This window comes from Camellia sinensis, chromosome 7, assembly GCF_055761805.1.
Source record: "Camellia sinensis isolate YWXY chromosome 7, ASM5576180v1, whole genome shotgun sequence".
NCBI classification, from domain to species: domain Eukaryota; kingdom Viridiplantae; phylum Streptophyta; class Magnoliopsida; order Ericales; family Theaceae; genus Camellia; species Camellia sinensis.
The window spans coordinates 98,495,678-98,520,194 of NC_138967.1; the positions used below are offsets into that span (position 1 = coordinate 98,495,678).

The 24,517-nt window shown below is 41.7% G+C and overlaps 1 protein-coding gene across 1 annotated transcript; it reads left to right on the forward strand.

Moving 5' to 3' along the window:
* Nucleotides 1–15,429: 15,429 nt before the first annotated feature.
* On the forward strand, nt 15,430–16,892 carry LOC145795977 (uncharacterized). The gene is made up of 3 exons (XM_082880926.1): nt 15,430–15,700; nt 15,815–16,053; nt 16,254–16,892. Exons 1-3 carry the CDS (start codon nt 15,430–15,432, stop codon nt 16,890–16,892), a joined length of 1,149 nt encoding a protein of 382 aa, XP_082737052.1.
* Nucleotides 16,893–24,517: the final 7,625 nt, after the last annotated feature.

Sequence of the window (24,517 nt, forward strand, 5' to 3'; positions counted from 1 at the left end):
ACTTTTTCAAGAGAAAATGGTCGGCCAGCCACCTTTTCTGGCCGGCTAGCTAATTTTTCTGGTCGGTAGGAAAATTTTGCTTTCTAGGTCCAACTGCAAATGGCCATAACTCCTTCAGCTAAACAAATTTTCAGGTTATTCTTGTGTCCAAATTGAAGCCCCAGAAGTTATCTTTCCAACGGAACCATCCTTGAAACAAAATTATAACTGTGTAAAAAGTTAGACCTATTTTCGTGAAGCCGCGCAGTTTTGGTTCTACCCAGATTCATGCTGAACTTCTCCCAAACTAGTTTTCTTCTCTCCTTTCCTCTTTTCTTCAACTACAAACCCCTAAACAAAGTGTTTTGAAAGATTTTTCAAAGATTTCATCTCTCTTTCATTCATTTCCACTTTGTCCTTGCTCGGTTTACCGAAAAACGCAACATTTAACGAAATGCGAGCGTCAGAATATCATAGGAACTTTATTTTCAAAACATTTTGAAAGAGAGGATTTCAAGGTCTAAAATCTTTTGATCAAGATTGTTTTTGTCCAAAAGGGTATGAAGTTGGGATTTGGCTCTCTCCTTGCCGAAGAAACTGAACGTTTGCCCTGCATACTTTTCTCCACCAAGTAAACCATCAGTAGTGCCCAAGTCTTAAGGGCGGTCAAAAATAGGGTGTCTACAACATGTATCAAGCAAGTGAGAGCCAAAACACCCTTGTAACAACCCACATTCATGTCCTAGTCATGTTTGCATGCATTTATATGTTTTGCCATGTTAAGTTTCCATTCATGAATCTTGTCTTGTTTTGCTTAAGTGTTGCTTGCATGCTTTGTCCCTTCCCTGCTATGTTAAGCCTAGGTCATGCCAAGCCTAGGTTATGTTAAGCCTAGGTCATGCCAAGCCTAGGTTATGTTAAGCCTAGATCATTCCAAGCCGAGGTCATCTTCAGTGTAGAATTATCTTGGAACCCCTTTGTTTGACCTCCACCTTCGCCTTGACATATTGGCCGAGATGTCATTATCTAGGCCGAGGCGTTCATCACCAAGGCCAAGATGTGTATTATTTAGGCCGAGATGTTACCTTTGCACCTAGGTGATCTTGTCCTGGAGTGGTATGACCTAGATCGAGGTGTGGCACATCTAGGCCAAGGTGTGGCACAACTCAGTCAAGTGTTGTCCTTCCTAGCTGAGGTTATTGTCACCTTAGTTGCCGAAGCTTTGTCCTTAGCCAATGTCATCACTTGCCGGAGTGCCTTACCGGGTAGCTTGTTAGATACACTTTGTCATAGTCTTGTCTTGTCAATCTATCACCTTTTTGAGGAGAGCCAACCAGCCGTTGCCACGTGTCTGAGCTGAGTGTTAAGTCAGCCGGCAGAGGGAGAAAACCTATCATTTCTATATCTTTGTTTTGAAGAGGAGAGAGAAGCTCTAGGTGAGGAAGAGAAGTTCTTGAGAGGAAGTAGATTTCCAAGCTTGATCCCTAGAGATCGAACCGTTAGATCCGTGTTCTAAGGTTAGATTCTTGATCTGCTCTTGTTGTTCTTTATGTTCATGTTATTGCATTGCATGATTGAATATGATTTGTAAGCCATGCATTGCTTTGAAGTTCGGTTTTAGAAAGAGAATATAGTATTCATGTGTTCTTCAAGAAAAGTCATGTTTTGATCCGAAGGTTCATGCCTAGATCCATGTTTTTGTGTTTGTTTTCACATGATTTTCAAGTATGGGTACCCAGGTCCATGTTTTCGAACTCATAGCATGAAATCCCAGATTTTGTAATAAAGAAGTTATGATTTTCATGTTCTTCATGTTCACGTTCTTCATGTTCTTCACGGGTGGGAACCCCGATCTCCAGACCTCACTTCCCTAAGTGTAGTCGCCGAGATCACTCTTACCTAGACCTCACACTTAGACCAAGCATCGTATCTCACCTTGGCCTACCTTGCATGATCACTTACACCTTTAGTTTGTCTTGTGCGCACCTCGGTATGCAGTCGTACGCCGAAGCCTAGGTAGCCACACCTCAACCAGGAGGTGTGGGACCTCGGCAAAGACCTGGTTGGTACCCAGCATGTCTTCTTGACATGTAAAACAGTGTTTTGACTTCTAGCATGTTTTCCCGAGATCATTTGCATGTATGTAAGACTTGTTTTGAGAAGTACGTTCAGTATACTTTGCCATGTGTTTGTAGGACTTGGACCTTTGCCTTGATCCCGACGTCCCAAGAACTAAGTGAGTGGTATTTTTAATAAAGTTATGTTATAAAGATTTGATAAAGCCTTGTTTTGTTTTGATAAAAGCATTTGATCAAGCATGAATGATTACCCCTATTTTTATGTATCAAGTAAGTTTTGTTTTGATGACATTCTCAGAAAGTCCTTAGTGCCAGGGGACTATAATGCAACTGCACATCTTGTTTTGAAAGTCCTTAGTGTCAGGGGACTATAATGCAACTGCACATCTTGTTTTGAAAGTCCCTTGTGCTGGAGGACTCTAAACTTTCGCAGTACTCTCGTGTTAGGGGGCAACGGGCCTTTGTAACATAGGTCTTTTGTGCTGGAGGACTCTAAACTTTCGCAGCACCCTTGTTTGAGATATCTCCCTTACTTTGTCTTGTTTTGCCACTGACGGTTTACTGCGTGGGTCTTGTAAGTCCGGAATGTCATCCCTTGTATTATGTAGATGCTATTAACATCCAAAGTAAGTAAGTAAGTAAGTAAGTTTTGTAAGATCAAGTTGATGAACTAGATTCATCCCATGTTTTGAACAAGCTATGATATGTATGTTTTGAAAGGACCTCGGGAATCATTCATTTAACCCCTTTATTACTTGTACCATTCACTGAGTATCCAAGCTCACCCTCCCTATGTATGTATGTAGGTAACAAGCAAGAAGTCGGCTACGCCGAGATGTGTGTTTTGTATGTATGTTATGTCGGCAGTGAGGATGTTGGCAATCTGGAAGATTATGTTTCTTGACTTGTATTTCATGCATTTTGTTTATGTCGGCTTGTGAAGCCCTTTTGTGCAGATGTATTTTTGTACTTCATTTTATTTGTATTCAAGTTTTAAAGCTATGTAAAGATGTATGTCATTCCATTTGACTTATGCATTGCTCTTATGGACCACTTGTATTGTAAATTATTACTTCTGCACATGTTAGCCCCATATATTTATACTCTAATTGTCTGTGAATTTTGTAAGTTGGCCTTCGGTAATCTCGGATTACTGGCCATCACGGCACCATTCTACTAGGGTCGGAATGGGGTCGTGACAACCCCTATGATGGGGTAGGGTTACGCTGTCCTAAATTTGCCAGGAACTATGGGTTCACTACACAAACAAGCGATTTCAAACAAACCTACATTCGGGTGAGCAACCTATCCTAGTTTGGAACAGTCTCTAAGGCTTTTGATATGCAACTAGGTTGATTAGCCAAAATAGGTACCTTGGCAAGACCACCTAATATACCTCTCGCTCCTAACACCGAGAAGTAAAATGAGGATCAAATGGTACAGCGGTAGTCCAGATCCAAGGTTTGTGTTCCCATCATGCCAGAGCCCGTAATCGGTCAGCCTTTTGGCAAGCTTTTCCAAGCAAGCCTCCAGTAAACCGCTCAGGAATAGGAGATGGTAAACACTGTGACTTAGGCGCACCGATGCAAATGCAATGCAAAGAAACACACAAGTGTAAATAAAACAACATATCATGAGTTCGAGTCAAGTTCTCTAATTCCCCAGCAGAGTCGCCAGAAACTGTAGCTCGATTTTTTCGTGTCCCCCTTTTCGGAGAGCTCTAATTGGTCCTACAGTTCGGACACCCGTCACGGTTTTGAATCAAGCTTCACAAGTGCAATGTGAAACTGATAAACACCAAAGAGTCCAATCCGGCAAATCATGTTGGAAAATCAATTTTAAATCAAATAATGCGAAAACTGGATTGCTTTGCCAGATTACAGAGTCGCCACCTAAATATTTTTTTTTTTGGAGAAATTTAAGAAACCCTGACTCGTGCCTAAGGCCACGTGTCCCTCATCACCAAAGTTGCCTCGGCTTGGGAACTTGGGTACGAGAGGGAAAGGTCTTGAAATGAGCACCCCCGCTCGCCCAATAAAAGGACCGGTCTCTACTAATCATGATATGTTGTTTTATAAACCTCATGTGTTCTTATTCCAGTTATTAGCTAACTTTACCATGTGACGCATACACAAGCAAGTATAGACTAAAATTGTAAGAATTGGATTGAATTCAACTCATGTTTGTTTTCGAAAATGGCTTGAATTTGCCACCCTCAAGTGGGCTTAGGGATGCGGATTTGCCACCTCAAGTGGGCTTAAAACATGATTTTGCCACTTCGCAAAACTGGGCTTAAAACTCACATTCGTTGAATTGTTTCAATTCAAACAACAAAGCCTTCATCTACAAGCAGTCATGCAGTTTAGCATTTAAGCACATAACCTCATGGCAAGCATGCGAAACATGGCAATATGGCAAACACACTCATGCGAGCATGCTAAAGCATAAAGCTTACAGAGTACTCCAAGCCAAAACAAAAACTAGTTAGAAAAATGCATGATCCTAACTATGTTAAGTGTCTAATGCAACACATGCAATATGAAATTAATAGGCTTGGCTACTAATATGGCATATGAATCGATTTGAACAACATGCAATTCAACACGTATTCAAATGAGTATTGAATTTGCAATGTAGTTTGAATGATGCGTCGAGCCTCGATGCATGCAAAACATATAAATGGATGCAAACATGTGAGCATAAGGTATGCTAATCGAAACATGACCCTAAACTAACCATCGAAAGCAGTTAAATAAAAGGGAGAAAGACGCGGGGTTGGAAGACATGCACACACACATGCACACTTATTACAACATTACGCCCTGTCGAAGGAGGGTCCGAATGAATAAGCTAACTAGCTATGCTAATTAATGTTAACTAATTAAACTAATTAGACTAAACTAATTAGACTAATTATTACAAACCAAAACTAATTAACTATTCTAAGCTAATTATTACAACAATTGAAATAAATTAACTAACTATTCTAAGCTAGCTAAAATATTAAAAAACAAATTAAGCTAATTAAGTACAACACCTGTATGAATGAAATAGCTAACTTATTCTAAGCTAACAAAAGTGACTAAATGGCCTCGAGGGCGAGCGACGCATGCATGCTCGGTTGCTCCACCCGAAAATGCCATTGCCTTGCCATCGGATGCCTCTGTTTGCACCCGTTTGATCACTGAAAATTGTACCAACTCCCAGAATGCCTCTGCTCCAACTCAAGAGCACATTTGTGCAAAAATTCACTGGTGGCCGGTCGGCTACAAAAAGTGACTGTCGACTACTACAACTGGCCGATCAGCCACCCCTTTCCTGGACTTCTTCTTTTGCTACAACAGAGAGCAAGCAGAGGCAAAGCAATGTATTTTCAAGGAATGTATGTACTGCTACCCTCCTTATCATCTCATAAACTCAAAGGAGGGTAACTCTTGGCCTTCGAACCATCAACCAAGCATTTTTAATGCATGATGGCTAGAGATCCAAGTTTGTACAAGCTTAATGAGTGCACAAACGAGACCAAAACAACCACCACCCTATCATGCATGATCAAGGGTGACAGTGACTAAGAAAAGTGGCACGTTTCATCACTTTGAGTATGAAACGTCCCGTTTTTCTCGTGTTCAGATTAACGTCCGATCTGAACACATGCAATGCAACATAAAGATGCTTAATCTTGCCTCTTTTACTTTGGTCATTTTGTTTACCAATTTTAGATTACCAATCCATTCTTTAATTGATTAGTCCAAAAGGTGAATGTCCTCTAATTGAAAGTAGGCTTAATCCACAAGTACCTTGAGCACATACCATTGGTAATGAACTTCCGAAGGAATTAAACCATTAGTCACGAGGGTCTCAATTCTACATTCAAGCCAACAAGGGGTTCGAAGGCACTCTCGAAACAAATGAAAGAGAGAAGAATGGAGGAAGATTACAGAGATTTCAGTGCTGAAATGGAGGGCAAAATGACACTAAATCATGCAACCAACACAAACAAGTGGTATCTAAGGCCTTAAAACACCAACCTAGTGAAGCCATTACACTATAGACATGCAATACAAAGCTCAAAAGGTACAAAAAACTTCAAAAAAAACTTAAAACAGCCTAAAAGAAGTCCTAAAACATGTTTGAAGTAAGCCAAAAATAGCTAGAATAAGAGGCCAAAACATAGCACAAGCTAAACCCTTAAGCACAACTGCACTACAAGCATACAAAGCAAGACTCATATGACCAAACCAACTCAAAACAGAGTTAAAACCAGTCAAAACAGTGGCTAAAACATGCTAACATTAAGGTACAAAATACTAGAAAAACATGCTCACATGTTAGCTTACAAATAAGACTCAAGAGAAACTCTAAAAAAGCAATGAAAGAGTGAAACAAATGAGCATGTGATAGAGCTATATACATTGAAATTACATGTAAAAAGACACTACAACATGCAACCATCTCAAGCAAATCATCTTTAAAGGCGTAAAACGCCAAACTAGTGAAGCCATTTGCACTACAACTATGCAAAACAAGACTCATATGACCAAAGTAGCCCAAAATAGAGCTAAATCATTCCAAATCAGAGGCAAACATATGCTGGAAATAAGGTAAGTTAGGCTACAAAAAAATGCTACCATGTGATGCCAATTAGGCATGCAAGTGAGACATAAGGAGGGGAGGCTAACCCCTCCCATTTTGGACTTCAAAACATGTTTTCCACCTCTGAAATAACTCTGAATTCTAATGGGTTAAAGGTCCAAAAAGTTTGATTTAAATATGCTAAAAGATGGTGCAAAAGCTCACACAAATAAGCAACAAGAATGGTGGACTACTCCCTAACACAAAATGACCTCAAACCATCATGTTAAGCCTGAAAAATTAGAGTTTTTTGCAGTTGAAAACTTGGCAAAAAATAGTATAAAAAGATGGCAAAGCAAGTAATTAAAACCAAGCCTACAAGGTAAGTCTTATACCTCTTGAAGCACAGCACAAAATAGGCACAAATTCCAGTTCAAACCTCCTTCTAAAAGCTTAAACTAGGCTCCAAGGGACCTCAGCTCCAAGGTGGTCAAGTTTGGTTAAGGCTTGATGTAGAAATGTGTAGATAAATAAAGCTTTAAGGCGCAAAACAAGAAGAGAGAGAGAGAGAGAGAGAGAAATTTGATCTAAAAATGTTTAACCCCTCCAAATGAGGAAGAGCATCCCCTTATATATAGAAAATCAAGATTAAGGCTTGTATTCGTCCCTCTATACACGTGTATGAAGATGCACTTCAGTGAACAATAGCTGGCACAGCTGGTAAACAAATATCTGAAAAATAGGACAAATGGCCATCGGCCACTCTAACTAGCCGACCGGCCACTTCAAGTGGTCAACAAGAACAAAAAGTGGCCGACAAGGCCCCTCCCCTTTCCAGGCAAGGGGCAACAAGGTTTGGCCCAAAAACAAGCACAAAACAAAATGGGTTTAGAGGCTCAAAGACAAGGCGTTCCGCAGAGAACTTCGGACGCTCAAAACAAGCACAAACAAGCACAATCATTGAGTGCACAAATGATGACGTCCAAGTCTTGAGGTCGGTCAAAAATGGGGTGTCTACACCCAATCATCTCAAACCCCAAAACTTGAAATCAAACTCCGCAATAGCCCAATTCCAGTCCAACCTGCGCCAAAGAGTCCAACCCAACCTATTCATCAAGACCAAGTTGGGTCAAATACACTACGGGCTCCAATGGCCGAACCTACTACTGTTGAGATGTTGGGAATGATTGAAGACCTTCAATGAACGGTGACAGATTTAATATATGGGATTTTGATCCCGTTAAAAAGCTTCCCAATCTTGGGGTGAGCTGCAGTTGGAAAGGGCCAACCCGAAGCTATCTAAAGTCTGGGTGATGACATATCAACAACAAATAGGCCTCGCTTCGATATAGCCACCCAATCCCTTGGCCAAGCTAAAGCAAGTGGCAAGAACAAGGCTGAGACAAGTATTGATCCCTTTGCACATCTTCGGTGGGCTATTGAGACTTTGAGGTCAAAGGGTTGAACAAGCAACAAGTGCTCGCAGTTGTCACAAAGATTGTGGATGACACTTTTATCACTCAGGTTGAGAGCATTTTGACTCAGATGGTAAGCCATGAAAAGGGATGCTTTACCAAAAACACCCATATTGATTCCAGTCCCATGCCCATGAATATCCAACCAACACTCGCTTACGCATTTGCCAATATTTCCAAAACTAGTGCTCCCTGCTCCCAAAACCAAACCTTCGCCTATCTCTATATGATCCTAATTATGCATTGAAGGTACTGACGGAGAAATGGTATCTTGAACTGCTCAATCCTCGACCTCTCCCTAACCCACTCCCATCTAGACATGATCTTACCAAATATTGTACATTCTATCAACAATACGGTCACCATACTGACCGTTGCTTTTGCCTTTGCCATAAAATTCAAGACCTGATTGACAAGAAGGTCATCACCCCACCAAAAAATCCCAAAGTTGTTAATAAACCTCTCCCTGACTACAGTAGATTGCCACTCCATAACATGAATCCCATCTATGGCTTGCCAATAACCAACCTTGACCCTAGCCATTATGGTCAAGGTGATGTGTGGGGACAACTGGGGGAATTGTGAGGCTCAATCTGTGAGACCCAATTTGAAAGTCTAAAATCAATCCTATTGGGTGTGGATGTTAGTATTGTTGAATTAAAGGTAGATTTGGACCCTTTCGTGGGCTACTTGATGTTGTTTTTGAAATCCTGCAGATGGACTTAGAGAGTGAAAACCCCTTTTGTTTCAAGGGTACTGATTTTATTTTGTTATTTTAATAATAAGAAAGCGGAGGCCAAGTTTTTGATCATCTTATTGTGCCTATAGTAATTCATGTGTGACCGTTTGAAAATGGGAAAATCTTCGACTTTGTTTTTTTGAATGAGATTCCATTAATAAGCTCGAGTATTGAGAAGGATCCCCCGAATGGTTTGAGTGGATTCTGAATGACTGGCGCAAAGTTCTTCTTGATTTCAGGATTTTAAGTTGTTTCATCTTGCAAACTTGCGAAGATAGATTCAGAATTGTGTGTGGTATTCCTACACTATACTGGGGATTTTCTTCGCTGTTAGGTGATCATTTTGGCAAGCACAAGATGACTTTCAAACCTGCAAGTACAAGGCGGCTTTCAGACCTCACAAACATAGAATTTCTCCCCTTGGTGTTTTCATTTCTCAACAAAAAAAAATAAAAAGAAAAAAAGAAAAATGAGAAAAGAGAAGAAGAAGGAAAGAAAAGAAAAAAAGAAAAAAAAGAAGGAGAAAGAAGTCATCCATCAAGCCAGGGGCATCCATTGGAATGAAATCCAATCAATTGTGAGGAAATGAACTTTTGTCTAAATTCGGGGAAGCCAATGCGAGGAAGTACCACATTGCAAGAAGAACCAACTTTAAAAATGGAGCGAAAAGAAAGGAAGAAGGCATGCATAAGGGAATGGAGAACCAAACTCAAATCAAGGTAAAGCAAATTCTAGTGTTAGGGCAAGGATGACTGCTGATCAAATTCACCACGAATGTTGTAACATTATCCTTGAGAGGCTCGCTAGGCCGAAAACCCAAAAGGGCAACCTAGGAAAAAGTTAGAGCATGAAAAATGAGAAATCAAATAAATAGTGCTCACAAGGTTGAAAACCCGAAATGGTGACTTTGGCAAAAGTTAGAGTGCAAAAGGAGAGTGTCAACACCTGAGTGAACCTTAGCCATGAACTATGTTGACCTGATTCCCATTCTTGGGAAACGTAGGCCACTTGATCCTGAAGTTCGTTCTTAACCATATCCATCTCATGTATCTCGACCCAATCATCTTGCCCAATTCACGTCGTCAGCTTCGCATCAATCCATGAACTACACTGACTACTGTGCATATCGTATACTTGCATTGGGTAAGAAGGAACTAGCTTGAATCAATAAGTGGAGCAATTTTCAATACTTGAACTTATCAGTAGAATCTCTACCTTGAGCAAAAAAGGAATCGGAATTGAGTTTTAAAGGGAGCCTAAGTAATACTAGGGGCACTATGAATGATCAGTCACTTTGAGTCTTTTGCTGCTTTTGGGTTAGTTGTGAGTTCTGTTGTGTTACGCCTAGGGTTTGTTTCAATCTGCGCTTTTCATTGCATCACCATAACGTGTCTGTCGCTCAAAAGCGCTCTTCATCGAGTCACTGTGGCGTGTCTGTCACTCAAAGTTCAACAAAGTGGCATGGTCAAAATTCTATACATGAGTGTTCGCTCTAAACTAAAAGACAAGTCCATGTGTGGAATTCATAAACAAACTAAGAATGCCCATACAAGGGGCATCGCGTTTATGATCATTGTAAAGTGTATCCATCACTACTTTTTTTTGGAGGGGGGGGACTGGAGTAAGTTCTTAACATGCATAAATAGAAGAGAAGCATGAGTCCAATTGGTTGGCAACTGTTCCAGGATCTGATGACCCCCATCACACGTGCCTGCATAATGTTAAAAATGGTGGCCAGAGGGGCACTTTTCAGTACATCTGACCGGGCCATCCATTGAACAAGGGGCATGAACCCAACTGGTGGCCAGTGATTGGACACTAGGGGCACTTTTTAGTACATCTGACTGGGCCATCCATCGAACAAGGGGCATGAACCCAATAGGTGGCTAGTGACTAGACACCAGAGGCAATTTTCAGTACATTTGACTGGGCCATCAATTGAACAAGGGGCATGAACCCAACCTTTCCCTTAGTCTGCCAAAGCCATTTGTTGGGCATTTTCCCCTGGATTAGGGTAGCTCATCCCCATGATGATTCTGATATGATTTAGCTTTCGAAAATTATCTCTGACCATTTTCAAAAATTTCTTGGGATTGCCATCTTCCGTCTGATTAATACATATGCTTTGGATTGTGCATGCATACTCATACACTCTGGTTGATTTGAATTGCCTGGTTGGTTACTCTTGCTCTTGACTTTGTTTTGTATTGGTAATGACAGAGTTTCGTCAAGTTGCCTCCCATGGTGTTTTTCAGTTACATTTTAAATAAATTGTGGCAAGTTGCTCTACACTCATTTCATAAGGTACATAACGCACTACTTTACGTACTGCTCATTACCCTTGCACCGTACAGTTTTGTGCACCTTGCATCGCACTATTTTGTGTATTCACCTTGTATTGCACTGTTTTGTGCATTCACCCATATCGCACTATTTTGTGCACCCCATATCGCACTATTTTGTGCATTCACCTTGCATCGCACTATTTTGTGCATTCACCTTGTATCGCACTATTTTGTGCATTCACCTTGTATCGCATTGTTTTATGCACCTTGCATCGCACTATTATGTGCACCTTATATCGCACTGTTTTGTGCACTTTGCATCACACTGTTTTGTGTACCTTGTATCGCACTGTTTTGTGCACTTACTAGGATTGCACTGATTTGTGCACCTTGCATAGCACTATTTTATGCATTCACCTTGTATCGTACTGTCTTGTGCACCCTCACTAGCACTATCTTGTGCACCTGCATGGCACTGTTTCGTGCATTTACCTCACCCGCACTGTCTTGTGCACTCATTAGGTCTAGGAGACCTTAAATCCTCTAAAGGTGCAATTCCTTTGGTGTTTGTCGTGCCCGAACGACTTCAGGCAGTCTGGTATAGCCACCTAACTATGTTCGTAGTGAGTTCCTAGGAGACTAGCTAAGATGGTGGAAACTAGAATTCGGATGGCCAAGGCCTAGAACACAAAGGTTTGGAATTTCCGAGATTAAAGTTTGGTTTGAATACCCAGGGGTGTATCCTCAGCTTGGAATCTGTATGGCAGACCTATAGGTTGAAGTAGCTTGTATGTGCCTCAATTTTGGATACTGAACCAACCTAGTCTGTCACCCTATTGAAGAATAGGGAAAGTTGGAAACATGCCCAGGGAGAAAAGTAGTACGTGCGTTTTGGAAGTGCAAGTTAAAGGAAGAAGTCTTAAAACCAAGAAGAAGAGGAAGCTTCCCAACAGCATAAGGTGAGACATCGCTAATGTGGGAGCCGAATGATTTATACATACAGCAAAGCTGGGGCTCTGAAGAAAATTAGGATAAATATTATATTCGCCTCCATCCTGGATGATCCCGAAGTCGAATAGATTAATCGGCCATAGAACCAGTTGAACAAAAGCCGAGCGGGAATCGGCATACGACATAAGGGGCCGAATGAGTAATCGTGTGATGGATTAAGAGTGGGCCCGATCCTAGGGTCCAAAAGCGAATATAAATAGAGGAACATTAACCAAAGAAAGGTACGCAAGAAGAGACCTAAGAAACTTAAGTTACAAGAAAACTATAGACATATACTAACTTGTTCGTCGGAGTGCTAATTCCGGCACCCCCGATCCGAGTGTTAATCTCCTTTTTCAGGTGGCAATCAGAGGATCAGGAACATCCATCAAGATACTAGAGTATTTCCAAACCTACCTCCTAACAATTGGCGTCATCTGTGGGAATACTCAAGCATATTCATGGCTAGCGTCACAGAAGATCCTCCGATAGTCGCTGACGAAACTACACCAAGAGACGACCTCACTCCAAGAAACATGCTGGGACCGGAGAATATTGCCGCGTGACGTGCCTTGAACTTTCATTCAGTAGCTCAGACCTCGCCCTCAACTTCAATGTAAGAGACAATGCATACGATTATAGATCAAGCAAAGCAAAATGAACAGTGGCAGGAGAACATGATGGTTGAGAATGAGTGCCTGTGCCAGGATTTGGCCTTGGAGGTGGCAAAATCCCAACAAGCTGCATGCCAAGACCGAGTTTGACCTTTGGGAAAGAAGGATGATCAACGACGTCGACTTTAGAAACATAATAATGACAGTGATTTAGACTCACCATCCCCTGAGCCCAGAAAGAAAGGATGCGTTGATGTATCCAGCTCATCTGAAGGAAGTCCACATGTACGGCATAAACGAGGGAGAAGTGATGATTCGAATGAGGAAGATAAACATGACCCTTTCGTGAGACGAATTGCAAAGGCTGTGCTACCCAAAAAGTTGAAGGCACCGTCGTTCACCCTCTATGACGGAAAATAGGGCCCCACTGATCACATTCGTCAGTACAAGCAAGCGATGATGCCCCATGCTGATGACGAAGCCCTCATGTGTTGAATATTTCTAAGCAGCCTGGGACCACTGGCCGTGAGGTGGTACTATAAACTGGAGCCGGCATTGATTAAGAACTTTCACTAACTCCAAAAGTCATTCAGGGCGAGATTCATAACTAATGAGGTCCAACCAAAGCAAGCTGATTCTCTCTGGGCCATGCAAATTAAATCAGAAGAAACTCTTTGTGAATGCTCAGTCCACTATTAGGGGTGCTTTAATCTGGTAGATGATGCTTGCAATGACTCCATGGCCATCACTGCCTTTAAGATGGGATTGTATCCTAATAGCCCCCTCCGCAGTTCATTAACCAGGAGGCCCTCTAAAACCGTATGGGCATTAATGAAGAAGCTCAAAGAGTACTGCAAAGTGGAAGACGATGCCCTGCGGGTCAAAGTTGGACGTAAAGCCGTTGAGACGGCCACGTCGGGAATTGTACAGCCGATTAGATCCGTGCCAGCAAGAAGCCTCGAGCGATGAAATGAACCTAAACGAGACAAAAAGCGTGACTCGCACTGGTCAAATGACCAATGTACACATTGAGCTAATGAACAATATGAAGTGGATAACAGGTGCACAAGGCGCTCAGGAAAGAAATACATGAAACTAAAAGAGCCAATCAGTAAGATTCTGTCAAAAGCACAACACCTTCCGTTCTTCAAGTGGGCCAAGATGACGGGACCTCCCGATGCGAGAAGACAGGATAAACGTTGTGAGTATCATAAGGGCCACGGTCACGACACCAATAGTTATTATGCATTGAAAGATTACCTGGAAGAATTGGCACAAGACGGCCATCTTACGCAACTTGTCTGAAAGAATAGTTCAACAAATACAGTAGCCCTACGGCCGGAGTCACCTCCTCTTGGTGTAATTCATATGATACATAGCCTGTCGGTGTCATCCGAGATATATACAATCCAGTTGTAGTCTAGTCCACATAGCCCAAGGACGCCAGCGAAACGACCCCATGACACTAGAAGGATTGGTTTTGATGATAGTGACTTAGTTGGAATAACCCTCCCCCACACTAATCCCCTCGTCATCGAGCTACGCGTCAACAGATTCGCCATTGAGCGTGTTCTCATTGACCAGGGCAGCACTTAAGAAATAATGTATTACAAAACTTTGGACAAATTTGGCTTTACCGACTCAGACCTGTCTCCGGCGGATTACCCGTTATTCGGCTTCAATGTTAACCCAGAATATCCTCTGGGCAAAATCACACTGCCTGTATGGGCTGGCACCAGATCAGTGGATGTAGAATTTCTGGTTGTCAAGCTTCCTTTGCCGTATAATCTCATCATGGATAGAACTTGGTTACATACGATGCAAGCCGTGCCAAGCATCTACCATCAACTACTTCGCTTTCCGACTGAGTACAGTATCGAACAAATTCGCGGCTCTGAAAAATCGGCGTAAGCATGCTATCTTCTAGCTGCAAAGCAACTAAGGGAGCTGGAAGTGCATTCAGTTGAGGTACCAAATAGGGAAAGCCTCGAAGACATTGGGAGGATCCCAAGTGAAAAGGCAATTGAAGCTCTGCATCGGGTCAACATTGACAAAAGTCCTGACAAGTTCTTCATGATCGGTGCTTCCTTGGATAAAGTTGAAAGGCAGGAGTTGGTATACTTCTTACTTAGCAATATTGATGTATTTGCATGGTCCCCATATGAGATGCCAGGAGTGGGTCCATCAGTGGCCTAGCACTGCTTAAACGTTGATTTGAAATGTAAGCCAACTATTCAGAGAAGTTGGCGGTCGGCCGCAAAACATACTTCGACCGTTGTTGAAGAAGTAGATCGGTTACTGGACGCCGGGGTAGTTCGCAAAGTAACCTATCCTACATAGTTGTCCAATACTGTGGTAGTAAAGAAGAAGAACGACTCTTGGCGTGTTTGTGTGGATTTCACAGACTTAAACAAAGCTTGTCCCAAAAATTGTTTTCCCTTGCCCAGAATAGACCAACTTGTAGATGCAATGGCACATCATCAACGCATGAGCTTCTTGGATGCCTACAGGGGCTATCATCAAATTGCCATGCATTCAGAGGGTCTAGAAAAAACTGCATTCCTCACCCCAAGAGGAACCTATTGCTACAAGGTCATGCCTTTTGGGCTGAAGAATGCAGGGGCAACTTATCAAAGACTAGTGACTGCAATGTTCAAGGAACAACTCGGCCGTACTATGGAAGTATACATCGATGACATGGTGGGAAAATCCAAGGAAAAGCGCTCCCATCTAGTCGATTTGGCAGAGACATTTGGCATCCTTCGAAAGTACAAGATGAAACTGAACACCATGAAGTATGTATTCGGCATCGGATCTGGCAAATTCCTTGGCTACATCGTTAACAACGGCAAAATTGAAGCCAACCCGAGGCAAATAACGACAATTCTAGAGCTTGGCTCGTCTCACTCAGTGAAAGAGGTTCAGAAGCTGATGGGAATGGCCGCCGCACTCAATAGGTTTATTAGACGTTCCACATATCGCTGTCGACAATTCTTCTATACACTTCAGTAAGGTAGAGCATTTGATTGGACCCCCGAATGCCAGGCTGCTTTGGATGGCTTGAAATCCTATCTCTGTTCAGTACCACTCTTGGCAACACCTGCGGCAGGCGATCCCCTCATTTTGCATCTGGCGATATCTGACTGGGCGGTCAGCGCTGTATTGTTAAGGGAAGAACTTAGGGAGCAGCGACCAGTCTACTATGTGAGCAAAGCAATGGCTGACGCTAAAACACGTTACCTTCCATCTGAGAAGCTTATCCTTGCCCTCGTCATGGCTGCAAGAAAACTGATGCATTACTTTCAGGGGCACACCATTGGGGTACTAACAGATTATCCCTTCCAGTCGGCGCTCCACAGCGCGAAAGCATCGGGGCGCATTTCGAAAAGGGCTCTGGAACTCGGCCAGTATGATATCTAGTTTTTACTTAGAACTTCTATTAAAGGGCAAGTGCTAGTTGACTTTGTAGCCGAATTCACAGGATCCCTTATCGAATTTAAATCTAATGAATTGCAAACCAGCCCAATTGGAGAATGTATGTTGGCAATGTTTGGCAGATGTATTGCGACGGGTCTTCCAACCAGCGTGGCAGTGGGGCTAGTGTAGTAATCATGACCCCCAAAGAGGCAATAATCGAACAAGCCGTCAAACTGGGCTTCGATGCATCGAACAATGAGGCCGAATACGAAGCACTGTTAACCGGCCTACGGAATGCACTTCACCTCGGTGCGCGGCGTTTTCTTGTTTTTTGTGACTCAAAGCTAGTAATCAACCAGTTAAAAGGGGAATATGTAGCCAAAAATGACCACATGGCAGCCTATATGAAAACAGTGAATTCTTTGCTCGTGAAATTTGATCACCACGAGCTGAATCAAATAACCAGGGATCAGAACACGCATGCAGACGCCCTGGCTTGCTTAGCCTCTGCCATCAACTCAAAAATTAAGCAGACAATTGAAGTTGGGTTCGTCTCTGAGCTGAGCATTGCCTCTTCAGAATCAGTTCAGATCAATGCTGTCGAACCTGGTCTGAGTTGGATGGATCCTATCGCCACATTCCTATCTTTAGAGAAGCTCCCGATGGATAAAAAAGAAGCACATAAACAGCGAAACAAGGCCCTCAGATACTACTTGCATCCGCAGAGGTGTAGACCGCCCTGAACTCTCTCAGTGCGCCCCCTTTTCAGAGAGGGCGTGAATTGGGTTCTTAGCTACTACAGTTCGGACTCCTGTCACGGTTTTGAATCTAATCTCACAAAATGCAATGTAAGACTGATAAATCACTAAAGAGTCCAAATTTGGCAAATCATTTTAGAAAATTGATTTTAATCAAAAAGTGCCAAACATGGACTGCTTTGCCAGATTTCAGAGTCACCACCTAAATATTTTGTTTTTGGGAAATTTAGGAAACCCTGACTCGTGCTTAAGGCCACGTGTCTGTCATCACCAAAGTTGCTTCGGCTCGGGAACTTGGGTACGAGGGGGAAGGTCATGAAATGAGCACACCTGCTCGCCCGATCAAAAGATCGGCCTCTACTAAACATGATATCTTGTTTTTATAAACAAATGTGTTCTCATCTGATTATTAATCTAAGTTACTATGTGATGCACACAGCATACAAGTATAGACTAAATCACTCAATTTGGAACAGAAATCGCATGTTTGTTTTTCGAAAATAGTTTGAGTTTGCCACCCTCAAGTGGGCTTAGAAATGCGGATTTTTCACCAAACAAGGTGGGCTTAAAACATGATGATTTGCCACTCCAAGTGGGCTTAAAACTCACAATCGATGAATTGTTCCAATTCAAGCAATGAAGCCTTCATCCACAGGCATTCATGCAATTATAGCAATTAAGCAAATAACATCATGACAAGCATGCTAAACATGACAACATACACATCTCATGCAGTATGCTAAAGCGTAAACACTTGCAGTGTACTCCGAGCCAAAACAGAAAGCTAGTTAGAAAACAATGCATGCTCTTAACTATGTTAAGATGCCTAATGCAACACATACAAAATTCAACTAAATAGGCTTGGCTATCTAATCATGGCATATGATTCGATTGGATAACATGCTATTGAACACGTATTCAAATATGTATTGAAATATGATGTAGTTTGAATGATGCGCTGAGCCCGGTGCATGCAATATGAATGAATGATGCACGCATACAAAGCATAAGTTTGCTAATTGAAACATGCCTCAAACTAACCATCAAATGCTGGTAAGTAAAAGGAAGAAAGAAATGGGGCTGGAAAATATGCACACACACACGCGCCCTTATTACAACATTATGACCTCTCGCAGGAGGGTACGAATAAATAAGAGCTAAGCTAAGTTACTTATTACTACAAATCAACTAATTAACTATTCTAGCTAATTAATTACAAGTCGCATTGAAAACTAGATACACTAAGCTAATTTAGAATATTATAACCCAAATTGAATAACTAGCTAATCTAAGCTAATTAGAATATTACAAAGATGAATTGAATTAGATAAACACCTTAACTAATTAATTATAGAAAACTGGCAAATTAACTAACTAAGTAAAGCAGTTAAAATGGCCTCGAGGGCAAGGGAGAAATGCATGCTTAGTTCGCTTTGCCCGAAAATGCATTTCCTTGCCATGAGTTGTCTCTGTTTGCACTCGCGGTGACCTTAGAGCATGAAATACACTTTTAGGTTACATCTACCCCAAAACAGGAGCATTTTGGAAAATTTGCTGCAAGTGGCCGGTCGGCCACTTCAACTTGTTGGCAGGCTACCTCAACTGGCCGGCCGGCCACTACAAGTGGTCAACATGCTAGTGCAAGTGGCTGGCCGGCCACTTCCCTTTCCAGAATTTCAACTTTGCTGCAACAGAGATCAATAAAGGCACAACAATGCATTTACAAGGAAATGTGTTTGCAACTACTCTCCTTATCATTTATCAAGCTCAAAGGAGCGTAGTACTTGGCTCTCAAGCCACCAATCACCCATCTCAATGCACGATGACCAAAGAGCCAAGCTCACACAATGTTAGTGAATGCACAAACAACACATAAGAGCCTCCACCTCTATCACGCACGATCAAGGGTGTCGGCGACCGAGAAACATAACACGTTTCATCACTATGAGTATGAAACGTGCCACATTTCTTGTGTTTGGATTAACCTTTGATGCAAACACAATGCAATGCAATACACATGCTAATCTTGCACAAGTTTTAGTTGGTTCATTTTTTTTTACTCATTTTAGATTACCGATAAGTCCTTTAACCTGTTAAGTCCAAAAGTGAGAAGTCCTCTAATTGGAAAGACGGACCAAGCCACAAGTTTCTTGAGCATGAAAGAAGCATCATGCATTAGGCATGAACGCCTCAATTTCGTGCTCAAACTAACAAAGGGCTTAAGTCCACTTTCTAAAGTGATACAACAAATGAAAGATGGCATGCAATAGTATACATTTCAGCACTGAAATGGCATGACAAATGATGCTAAATGACATTGAAGCATGAAAATGATGCATGCAAAGCATACTCGGAGTCGAAAGCATTGAAGCTAGCAAAGAGCATAACACTAGAGGCATGCAATACATAGCACAAATGACCAAACCAACCCCGGACAGAGGTTAAACATGCCAAAATAGAGGCCTAATCATGCTGAAATGGGAGCTCAAAATGCTAGAAGAACATGCACACATGTTGGCCTATGAGCAAGGCATGATACACAACCCTCAAAAGCTATGAAGAAGTGAAGTGTATGAGAGTGTGACTAGATTATATACACGGAAATTACATGCCAAATGGTGCCATACCGTCCAAACATCACATACACAACATGTTAAAGGCCCCAAAACTCAAAGCTAGTCATGGCCCATTACACTACAACCATAATAAGCAATGCTCAAATGACCCTAACCATTCAAAACAGATCTAACGCAGGTCAAAATAGTGGTAAAAACATGCTAGACTTGTAGCATAGATGGCAAGAAAAATAAGCTCGTGTATTGGCTCACAAACAAGGCATAATGCTCACCTTTTCAAAAGCATTAAAAGAGTGATTTAAGTGGAAGTATGGCAAAGATATAAGCTCTGAAATTACCTACAAATGATGCCATATCATGCACACATCACAAATATAGCATGCTAAGGGCCTCAAAACTCAAGGCTAGTGAAGCCATTTACACTATGGCCATACAAGGCAAGCCTCAAAGTGCCAAGATCAACCCAAACAGAGTTTAAGCAAGTCAAAACAAGGCTAAAACTTGCTGGAGTGGAGCCAATACATGCTAAAATAATAGGCCAAAACATCAAGTGAGCTAGGCTAGCATGCAAGATTGCACAACAAGTGCAAAAACAGAGCAAGAGGTGACCCCACCAACCAAAATTAGAGTTAAAGCATGTTAAATAATGGCCAAAAACATGCTGGAGTGGAGCCAATACATGCTAGAATTATAGGCTAAGACATGAAGCATGTTAAGCTAGCAAGTAGGATTACACTACAAGTGTATAAAGCATGCAAGAGGTGACCAAACCAGCCAAAAACAGACTTATAGTAGGTCCAAAAAGTCACAAAAACATGCCCAAACAAAGCCTCAAGAAGATTGAAATCCATGCTCATTTGATAGGCCAACAACACATGCTAACAAGACAAGAGGAGGGGGGGACCACCCCCTCTTGTTTGGGACCCTCAAAACAAGTTTTCTATCACTGAAATTCCTCTAGAATTCAGTGGTTTTAGGGCTAAAAAGTTGTTTGAAAAGCTTGAAAGTTAGCTCAAAAGGCCTTACAAGCCAAGGAGCAAAAGGGAGGAAACACCCCCTAGCCAAACAAGGCTTAAATCACCATTTTAGAACCTCAAAATCAGAGTTTTTTATGGTTCAAAACCAGCCCCAAAATAGTACAAAACAATGGAAAAAGGGGAATAAAGCAAGTGTGCAAAAATAAGCTTGAAAGGGAGAAATGCTTACCTTTGAAGCACAACAGCAAAATGGCCAAAATTCTGAGCTTAAACCAGCTTTGAGAGCTCAAAATAGGCTCCATGGGATCTCAGCCCAATCGTGATCAAGTTTGATCAAGGATGCCTAGGCCAAGGAGAGGTGTATCTCCAAGTGTATCTCATGTATGCACACAAGGGCAAGAGAGAGAGAAAACTAGAGAGAAAGGCTGAAATTTAACTCTGAAATTTCTAGAGAGAGAGGCTTCCAAAATTGCTTCAATCTTCTTTTTTTTTTTCAAAAATAAGTGATATGGCTCCATATATAGCAAAATGGAGTTCTGGTCGAAATATCTGAGTTTGGAAATATCTGGAGCGGTGTATAATAGCTGGAGAAGAAAGATCTGCAAAAAAAATGAAATTTTTACAAAAGTGGCCGGCCGGCCACCTCAACTGGCCGGTTGGCTACTTTTTTGGCCGACAGCAAAAATCTGCTCTGTAGGTTAAACTTCAAATGGGCATATCTCCCTCATATAGACTCCTTTTTAGGTCATTTTTGTGTCCAAATTGAAGCCCCAGAAGTAAGATTTCCAATGGTATCAGCCTTGCATTAAAATTCCAAATGTACAAAATGTTATGCCTATTTTGGTGAAGCCCCTCAGTTTCGATCCTTCTCAGATTCATGCTGAACTTCTCCCTAACTAGTTTTCTTCTCTTATCTCCTCTTTTCTTCAACCCCAAACCCCTAAACAAGGTATTTTGAATATTTTTCAAAGAGTTCACCTCTCTTTCATTCATTTCCACTTTGTCCTTGCTAGGTTTACTGAAAAGCGCAATATTCAACAAAATGTGAGCCTCGGAACATCGTAGAAACTTCTTTTCAAAAATATTTTGAAAGAGAGGGTTTCAAGATCTAAAATCTTTGGTCAAAATAGTTCTGGTCCAAAAACAGGGTGTAAGGTTGGGATTTGGAGCTCCTCTTGCCAATGAAAATGAACTTTTGCATTGCACACCTTTCATCACCAAGTAAACCATCAATAGCAGCCAAGTTTTAAGGGCGGTCAAAAATGGGGTGTCTACAGTTGCCCCTCTTTGACAGAGCTCAAAGTCATGAAATAACGTGAGTGAATGTCAAAGCCTAGAGACGACCCATTTTTGACAAGGCTGAAAACTTGGACAAACAAACAAAATACAGATGTAAAAACAATGGTTGCGCCCGCAGACGGCCTACGTATCCCTTTGCAAGGAATCAAACTAGTGTAGTTTAGAGGGCAGAATACAAAATGATACATAATGTAACAAAACAAACGATATGCAATGCAACGAAACAATGCACATGATATACAATGTAATTGAAACATCAAACCTCGAATAGTGCAAAACCACTCAAATATCATAAAGGGATGGAGATGCACATCAAACCACGTTTAACATAGAAAAGGTGCCAGAGCATTCTAACCACAATTCTCTTTAGTGGGATAGGTGCATGCACATGCAGAACTATGTGTTTCGCAGAAAGAAACAAAGTACAAGCAATTGGGTGGTGTGATATAAGTGAGGAATGATCTGCTGAGGAAAGATTGTGATTCTAAATGCTGAATATAACAAACAAAATATGATGCAATGGATGCAGGCCAAACCACATTTCTACCTAGAAAAGGCATAGACACAAAACAGACCACGCCTAACACAGAAAAGGTGTCATCACCCTCAGACCACAATTCTCTTAGTGGAATGAGCGCGTACACATTAACATAGAACCATGCTTCAACGAAGGAAATGTATGAGCACGTGCCAAACTAAGCTTAACATGGAAAGGATGCAAGCGATAAAATTGTATAATGCAATGGATGCATGCGATAAATGCTATGCAACACTTATGATAGATACGATGATGCAGCTAGGAAGCGATGCTCTCGAAAGAACTTTACAGGGGCAATTGGTGATGACTCACCTCATGCTGATGGGGATCTTCCCCTTTTTGGTTGTGCTTCCAAACTGCAGGTACTACTTTTCTCCCTGGCTATGGTCCCAGCTTTCCCTATTTAACAAGGTGACAGACTAGGTTGGTCCAGTATCCAGAATTGAGGTGCATACCCACTACCTCAACCTATGGGGCTGCCATACAGATTTCAAGCTAAGGATACACCCCTGGGTATTTAAACCAGACTTTAGTCTCAGAAATCCCGAACCTTTACGTTCGATGCATCAGCCATTTGAACTCTGATTTCCACCTTCTCAGTTGATCTCTTAGGAACTCACCGCGAACACAGGTAGGTTGGCTATACCAGACCACCGAAAGTCGTTCGTGCACGACAAACACCAAAGGATTTGCACCTTCAGAGGATTTAAGGTCTCTTAGACCAGAGAGAGTGCACAAGACAGTGCGAAGGAAGATGGAGGATTTAAGGTCTCCTAGACCAGGTGAGTGCATAAGACAGTGTGGATGAATACACAAAATAGTGCTAAACGGGTGCACAAGACAGTGCGATGCAGGTGAAATGTAGAAAATAGTGCTATACAAGATGAAATGCACAAAATAGCGCTATACAAGATGAAATGCACAAGCCAGTGCGATACAAATGTGCACAAGACAGTGCGATGCAGGTGAAATGCACAGAACAGTGCTATATAAGATGAGATGCACAAAATAGTGCTATACAAGATGAAATGCACAAGACAGTGCGATGCAAGTGTGCACAAGACAGTCGATACAAATGTGCACAAGACAGTGCATTACAAAGTGAAATGCACAAAACAGTGTGATGCAGAGTGAATGCATAAAACAGTGCGATGCAAAGTGAATGCACAAAACAGTGCTAAACGAGTGCACAAGACAGTGCGAGTGGCACACGACCACAAAGTATACAAGACAGTGCGATGCACGAGAAAGTGCGAGTGTAAACTACACAAAACAGTGCGATGCGTAAGAAAGCACGAGTGTGAACTGCACGAAACAGTGCGATGCTCAAGAAAGCGTGAGTGTAAACTGCACAAAACAGTGCGATGCGCAAGAAAGCGCGAGTGTAAGCTACACAAAACAGTGCGATGTGCAAAAAAGCACGAGTGTAAGTTGCACAAAACAGTGCGATGCGCAAGAAAGTGTAAAACTGCACAAAACAGTGCGATGCGCAAGAAAGCGCGAGTGTAAGCTGCACAAACAGTGCGATGCACAAGAAAGCGCGAGTGTAAACTGCACAAAATCGTGCGATTAAATGCATGTTCTAAGCCTGTAAGATGCACAAAAAAATGTGATAAATGCATGTTCTATGCAAGTGAGGTGCACAAAAAAGTGCGATAAAATGCATGTTCTGTGCAAGTGAGGTGCACAAAAAAGGGCAATAAAATGCGTTTTCTATGCAAGTGAGGTGCACAAACAAGTGCGATAAAATGCATTTTCTATGCAAGTGATACCAGTATTTTCTATGCGGGTATGGAAGAGTGCATTTTCTATGGAAAAGAGGAAATCATATTCGATGCAAAATGTATGAGCATTTTCTATGCAAGATAACAACATCTTCTATGCAAGGATGGGTGCATTTTTCTATGCAATGAAAGAGTGCATTTTCTATGCATGAGACAAGAGCATATTCTGTACAATATTTGAAAGCATATTCTACGCATGAGGCAAGCATATTCTATGTAACATTGAAAGCATATTTTATGCATGATTGAAAGCAAAGCATATTCTATGCGGAATCGAAAGTAAGCATATTCTATGCATGAATCATAATGATGCGTGGCATGCATGCAACAAAAGTGTATATGAAAGTGCACATTCTATGCAATAGAGGGGCATCAAATATGTACTTTGGTGCCTCCAATTTACCTCTCAGAGGACTTTGCAACACGCTCAGCTCAA